Source organism: Marmota flaviventris, chromosome 7 (genome assembly GCF_047511675.1).
Source record: "Marmota flaviventris isolate mMarFla1 chromosome 7, mMarFla1.hap1, whole genome shotgun sequence".
Taxonomy (NCBI): domain Eukaryota; kingdom Metazoa; phylum Chordata; class Mammalia; order Rodentia; family Sciuridae; genus Marmota; species Marmota flaviventris.
In genome coordinates this window covers 142,513,674-142,521,155 of record NC_092504.1, presented here as the reverse complement: position 1 = coordinate 142,521,155, position 7,482 = coordinate 142,513,674, and the positions used below count along the sequence as shown (strand labels likewise).

Here is a 7,482-nt window from a genome sequence, read left to right as displayed (position 1 = left end):
ACCAACTTTATTAAATACCTTTATTAACAAACCTACATAGATCCTATATTTAATAATTCAATATAATAATAAATACTTTGGGATAAATAATTTAATTGAAACCATTTTAGAGCCCTTAGGGCTTACAAAAGAATCTTAAAAGATCCATATTTATAATCTGAAGATTAACAATAATAGTTACAAAAGGTAGTGAACCATACATTCAAAAATAAATATAAATTTTAAATATTTAAATAAATAGATTTAGATGTTATACACGGGAGGCACCTAATTCTCAAGCGAGCTTCGAGATGATGCTTTGGCAAAAGGTGATCCATGTGTTCAGAAATTCTACAATGTTCGCTGTCTCCTGGGCGTACTCACAAGTGAACGTCGTGGCGGATCCCTGTGAAAAAGCATTTGAATCGTGTAAGTTTAGAGTGGTCTGTCTCATATGTGATTACTCTAACGGAAGTCTGTGGGCTTATAGCCTTTGTCTTTAAGCTTGTTAAACATAGTTGTCATTCACCTTTTTCTTGTCGTGATCAATGTCATGTGCCAAAATCACACATTTTACTATGACATCAGGTCATTGCTACTTTTTTTCAATTGTCATTTATTTTTCGCATTTGTTAATTTTTCTCTCAATGACCACAAGATTTTCCCCTGAAATTGATACAAATATTTGAATAAAAACAGTTCTAGGTAGATATTTTATTAAATATCATAGTGAAGTACAGTTGTTTGATCCCTTTCCTCTGGGAATACATCTATAGCTATAGAGAATAGGTTGTATGGATGAACTGTTATGACATATATGCTCTTCTTTCCTAAACCTTAATAACCTCCTAGCAGTCCACTTAATGGATGAATCGTTATGTACGAATGTGTTTCTTTCTAAACCTTAATTATTATTATACAAAATAAATCTCCTAATTCAAATCAGGGTAGAACTAGCCCAGAGCAAGTGAGCACAAGCTCGCTGTGGGGAAATTCACGGAAAAGCAGCTTTATGAGTCGGCACAGGGTCAATGCAGGTGAGTTTCCCAACTCCCACCATTCTTAGAAACTCCTTCCTCGGAAGTGACTTCATGGAAACTAACCTCTGTTGAAATTTAACACTGCTTCTAACTGAGGATCTAAGAAGGGAACATTTTGACGTACAGTGAGATATAAGGAATAGCTTTTTCAAATTTGAAGCAATTCCTTATAAATCAAATAAGACATTGCATTCCTTTTAATTGCTACACATAATTATTTAAATATCGTAATCTCTTGGGGTTTTTTCTTTAGTAGTGTATGTGGCTTCCGACGCACAGTTTTATAATTTTCGTGTGATTTTATCTTAAATTTGTATCATGAGTTTAGAATGAGTTTTCTGATGTTAATCAAAGAGTTCAGAGCAAACCTCTCAGCATAGAAAAGGACTGAGTCTGTCAAGGTCTGCATGACTTTGATCTCAATGTGTTTTTTTAAAGATTGAAACTGAAACAGTCCACTAATAAAGTGATTTCTATTTGGAAACAACTGGAGTTACATACTTTTAGAAACTTGCTGAAATTAAAATCATGCTGCTTTGGAAGTACTTATTAACTCATGAGTTTTGTACTTGTCAGATGGGATGAGGAACGAGTTGGGAACCCCTTTCTCCTCCCCTACATCCTCTATTTATTTCATGCTTCCCATGCATTTAAAAATACTTAGAGGCCTGAAAGCGGGCCTCTAAATAGTAGACTATTTAATCTTTTGTTCACTCTAATGGCTGCCATGTTTGGAGACAGCTCTCTTATGATCAGTCCTTTCATCAATGATCAAGAAACCTCACTTGAAAATCCTTGCAAGTGATCAGTCTTGGTGATTCTGGTAAATGGTTTGAGGAACTGGAAATACATAGTGACATCTGCCTGCTTTCTGTGAGATTCAGTTCCATGCTTTCTCTGCCTCCAGTTTGACATTGCTCTGAGAGGCGATGGAGGCCGTGGAGAGGCCATGTGGCCTCAAAGCCTCCAGAGGTGCTCCCAGCTCCACCACGGGTCAGTGCATCACCCCACATGGAGGAGGACCCGAATTCACGGAGTACTTTGAATGCTGGCTAAATAAATGCACGGATACCTCACAATGCCAAAAGACACGTACTGTACTTTAAAATGCAGTACTTCCCCCGCTGCCGTTTATCATATTTCCAGGAAGCAAATAAAGTGAGTAAACCTTACCTTTAGTTTCAGAACAGTCACGTTGATGTTGCTGATGAAGTTCGGGGTATCTTTCAAGTGAAAGTTTTTGCTTTGAGGTACATTCAGCACTTCCTGCAGAGGTTTGAGTTCTTCCTCTAGGCACTGAAGATGTTCCAGGTCAGTAGCCTAAAATAATAAGAATGATAATTATTAGCTCAGTTTACCACACACTAAAGGCCAGAATCAGAAGTTAATCCTAATTCATCACCCCGTGGGCCCAGCTTCTCCCTTTCTCCCTGTCCTCAGTGTTGCTGCAAGGGTGGACCCTGTAGTTCACGTTACGAAACTGGCAGAACCAGGGCTCGAGCACCAATTATTAGAATTAACTGTTGGTTAACAACTAACGAGCCTCCCATTTCACTTCACCAAACGGAAATCGCGGACGGGGACTGGCTACCTTTCCAGGCTGCATAGAGCCCTCAGGAGCCAGAGCAGCTGGGTTTGGGAGTCCAACACCTGAGAACTGGAGAGATGAGACTCACAGGATGGTGAGGGCCAACAGGAGCTCTCAGAGGCCATCTGTCACAGTCCCCAAATTGTGCAGGTCAGGCTACTGTGACCATATGATCATGAGTCTCAATACAGTGGTGCAAGACACATTTTGGTCTTAAATTTTAATTTCCTATAATTGCTACATTAAGATGCATGTAAAAAAATTATTTGTCCCAACCAAATAAAAAATCACAATATTTGCACAGGATTTTTGGACAGGTCTCCTGATAAAGATAGGTAGGCAGATAATATTGCGTACCTCTACGGTAAAACATGATTTCTACAAAAATTCCACAAAGTGTTTTCCCCTAAGCCAGCCCCTTGGAGTTCACAGCCGTATTCTGAGATCAGCAGTGCGGTACTGTCGTCTCCATCTTATAAATAAGGAAACTAAGAATCTGTGTCTCAGAATCTGTGCCTTCCCCAAGGCCACACAAGTAGGTAGAAGTAGGGTTAAGTTTTAATTCTTTTTCATTATAGCATTGATATAGCATCCTTTGGACAAAATATTTGTATTAATTTCCAAAATTTAACAAAAATATTTGTATTAATTTCCAAGATTTTTGTATATGTGAATGGTGGCTAAAGGAACAAATGAATATAATTTATCCCATTACCTTTGGTTTCAAACAGTTTGAGCTGTCATTTAGAAAGTTAGATTCAAAGGATTCCACTGCCTTCTAAATGACACACCTGATCTCACGCTGTCTCTCAGCCAGTCTTCAGAGGGAACATGAGCTGGACAGCACAGGTCTCTCGACATGCTTGTCCACTGCCCTTTCAACTTGCTACGACACTTCTGTATTCAGGGCTTGACTTTTGGGCATGAGCAATCTGGAGCCATTCCCTTCAGAAAACAGTCTAGTGTCTTTTTGTGGAAGTAAAAAGCCGTGTGGCTCTGACCGAGCGAGAGCTCCTCTGCTCTCTCCCTTTTTATCTTCAGTACAGTAGCTTCAGCAGTTCCCTTGATTTCTCAGAAGTGGATCAGCAGGTTCATCTTTGCCCTCGGAAATCCCGTTTTTTTTCTGGTCTTAGAATGACCCTGGGATAAGGTTTCTGGCACCAAAGTTGTGCCCGTTCTCTGTTGACTGGCACAACTGCTGGGAAACTGGCACCTGTGAGGCACTCTAGAGCCTGGGTGACCTGTTACTGCCCTGTGCCTATCCGAATCCCAGAACAAGCCAATGAGGCTCTTCATCTCAAGGGGTTGCTTGATAATGAGTCTCAATACAGGGATGCAAGACACATTTTGGTCCTAAATTGTAAGTCTCCAGTTCTACTGGCAGAAAGGTATATAAGTCCAAAATTGTACTTCTTGCTTCCCAGTAAGAATTTCATCTTCACTACTACTCACCAGAGCTCACACTCCTTGGTGTTTAAATCAACAGGTAGCATTCCTAATCCTCACAAGACTCTTAGTATGCACAGTTACCATTCATGTAGGTAGAAGGGAGACCAACATGTAAAGACGGTAGTAGTGGGCCCAGGGTCATGAGCTCCAGGACAGGCAGAGCTGGGAGGTCACTTCAGCCCCTGTGCTGCCAGCTGCTCTCAAGGAGGTTCCGAGGACCTTCCCTACAGCACGAAGCACTTTTAAAAGTGCCTTCGAAGTCAATTTTTACATTTTATAGGCAAAAATAATATGATCAAATATCTCTAGAGTCTTACATTTTAACTAAAACAGTAAATCAACATATCTTCTATTTAAATTGTCCCAGCAACAAAGTGACAATACTACTTTTACATTTTCTTCTCATTCCCTTTTTTCCAAAACACATGTAAGAAATGGAGGCAAACCATCTTAACAGAAGCCCCATTATCAAACTTAGTTTTTTTTGAAAAAAGATACTGAAGTTACTCATTTTTCCTCAGATGATGCATTCAGTATCCAAATTTTCATGTTGCTTTTAATTTTATTAAAACATAAATCAAATGTAGAAAAGTGTACTTACCTTCATGGGCATGTAAAATTTGAATTTCAGCATCCTGGTAAGTGTGGAATTCTCTTGATTCTGAGAAAGCATAAGACATTGTAATTAAAAGTGAACTCCACCAAGAAAAAGCAGCTCAATGCTGAAGTTGGAAAGGAAGAGTACTCACACTGACACCTCTCGAAAGCATCTGCAAGTCCAGCAGCAGTTGTTCCAGCTGCTGCCTTGTCTCCTCTGCAGAGCCGGAGGTGGGTGCACCGTGTGCAACCAGTGCGAGTGTCAGTGCGAGGAAGGACAGCAGCGGCATGGTGTGCATGGCGGTAGAGTCAAGGTTACCGGAGTAGTGATTGGAGAGTGTGATAGGGAGCTCCCGAGCAGGACAGCAATTTATACTGCTAATTCTGGAAAAATAATACGGGGGTGTCAAAGTGTTTTACATATTACACATATTTTCAAAGACTCTACCTGTGTGGCATTACCTTTGTTTTTCCTCTCCTGATGACTCTCTGGAATTTCTTTAAACCCCCCATGAGCTGACTGAATGGATGTAGGTGAAGTCCCTCTTGCTTACTTGAACCCACACTGAGGCGGAGTTTTCATTCATACAACTACCGCCTTCTGTATGAAACAGTTTTTCCTCTTTTCTTTAAGGGGGTGGAGATGCAAAAAGTAACTCATGAAAAATTTCTCTTTGTCATAAAAGTCTGCTGACATGTAAGCAGCATGCTGTGGTGGACAGGAGCAAGAGTGAAGAGTGAGAAGACTGAAGTGGAGATGTGTTGATTAGACAGGAAGAATGCTGGTTTCCTGTGCAGGGCGGCTGTGCCTCTATCTACACAGCGAGCTGATTGCATGTACATGTAGATTGCTTCCTCCTGGGCTGGAGTATTAGGAGGCACAATGTTTATTGCATCAGAGATACTGCTCATGCTGTTTCAAATTTTACATCTTTCTGTATCTCTTTAAATATCTTTATGTCTATTGTTCTTTCTTTTTTAAGAATTCGATGTTTAACAAGTACTGAGAAAAAACTCGCATCCCAGGACATGGATACTGGTTTCATAACAGACTCCAAATGTGTCATGGATGAGCCAATTCATGTTTTTAAGTATGTCTTCACCTCTTTAAAGATTTGGCTTTGTCCTCTGAAGCATCTGGGACACTACAAGTGAGCCATAGTGTTGTGAAACATGTGGAGCATCATTTTTGTAGTTGACGACTGGGTAGGGTACTTAGTGTGGAGTGCTCACTGGCTGGATGATGGTGGAGTTCATACCTCTGATTAGGCTGCGGAGAACTGAGGGTGTCTATTTTGAAGGGCTTGCCTGAACATCTGCATTTTCGCTGCCTTATTCATATCTAGTTTAGTGTTTTCCATTTTGCAGATTAGAAAATGAGGATCCAAGAAGTTAAGTACAGCAGTTTTTCCAAGGCCACTCAGCTCTTGCTGCCAGTAAGGGGCAGAACAAAGATTGGAAGGAAGGTGGAATGTTCTGGCTCCAAACCCCACTCTTACCATTCGTGCTTTTTGTAAGCTGATGCATAATAGGACAGATAGGTGCCTGGACACAAGCAATGCCCGCCAGAAGCCGGGAGCTGCCTCAGGAGGCAGTGACGTCAAGTTTTGAAGAATGACGGTTACTTCAAACTGAATTTTGGCAGAGAGGGTTAAGCATTTTAAAGAACATTCAAATGTAATCTCTTAAAAGAGCATAAAAATGGGTCGGTGGCACCTCTCTATGCATTTGCAAATATAGTGAGAATATAAAACACCTTCATAAGGTTTTAAAACGAGCATTGGAGTTCTCGGGTAGAAAGAGATGAAGCCGCATTAGGGACAAGTAGCATGACCCTTTCTTGTTACCTAAGAATTCAAAATGTCTCCGGTACCTTTCAAAGAACAGCACAGGACTTTCGTTGAGAGGGCTACTTGAGATGCGCGCATCCGTGACCCGTGGCTTCCCTCAGCCTTGGTGTCTTGTCCGGCCCCGCCAGCGCAGCCCTCGGGCTTCCAGAATGGAAGAAGTGAGGCCCACACATTTTCCTGTGTGGGGGCTTTCCCGTGAGGCCTTTGATGTGCACACAGCCTCAACACTTATATTTTCCAACTATTTCCACTAGAGAATGGGCGACATATGGCTACTCTGCGGGGACCCTGGGGAAAGTTGAGTTTCTGGGCCCTCAAGTTGATCCCTCTTGTTAAGTGAGTGGTGTGGTAATGGAAGTGCCTTGCGTGCTTGCTCTTGCTCTCTCTCTCTCTCTCTCTCTCTCTCTCTCTCTCTCTCTCTCTCTCAGGCTGGGGAGAGAGCTGCGCACCCTGTGGCATGCTTTCCATTTCTAATGCTTCTGACAATGGCTGGCTTTTCTGGCTGCAGCGGTGATAAGATCAGTAGTAACTGCTCACTGCCACAGTCGTCACACCACACAAGTTTCACTACTCTACAAGAAGCTGTTTTAGTTGCTTGGTGCCGCTTCTGACTCAGCCTCTCTGACTCGGGCAGGCCCAGTCTCCCGGGCTGCCACTAGAGATGTGGTGTCTCCGGCATGTGGTCCTCCCCTCGAAGCGGACTTTCAGGACTCCACCTCTCCAAGGACCTCTTTCTGTGGTCCTTCAGTTCTGTAGACTCCCCTTGGGTCTGGAGCGGGACTCCTAGGGTGATGCCTTCTTCTCAGTCCCCTGCAGGCCTGTAGGTGTTTCAGTTCAGATCCGCTTCTCTCCCTTGAGATGAGGGCACAGGGTCTGAGGACCTGCAGGCGACCGCAGAGTGCAGCTGGGAGTCCCGCTTCCTAGAGAGTCTGAATTTCCCCAGGTACAGGCTGGGGACAGACTTATCTCCAGCAGACCT

The 7,482-nt window shown here is 42.4% G+C and overlaps 1 protein-coding gene across 1 annotated transcript; it reads right to left on the bottom strand.

Moving 5' to 3' along the window:
• Window positions 1-274: 274 nt before the first annotated feature.
• Window positions 275-4,952, bottom strand: Il2 (interleukin 2). Its single transcript, XM_027955862.1, has 4 exons — window positions 4,806-4,952; window positions 4,658-4,717; window positions 2,193-2,339; window positions 275-385 (listed from the first exon to the last, which is right to left on the bottom strand). Exons 1-4 carry the CDS (start codon window positions 4,950-4,952, stop codon window positions 275-277), a joined length of 465 nt encoding a protein of 154 aa, XP_027811663.1.
• Window positions 4,953-7,482: the final 2,530 nt, after the last annotated feature.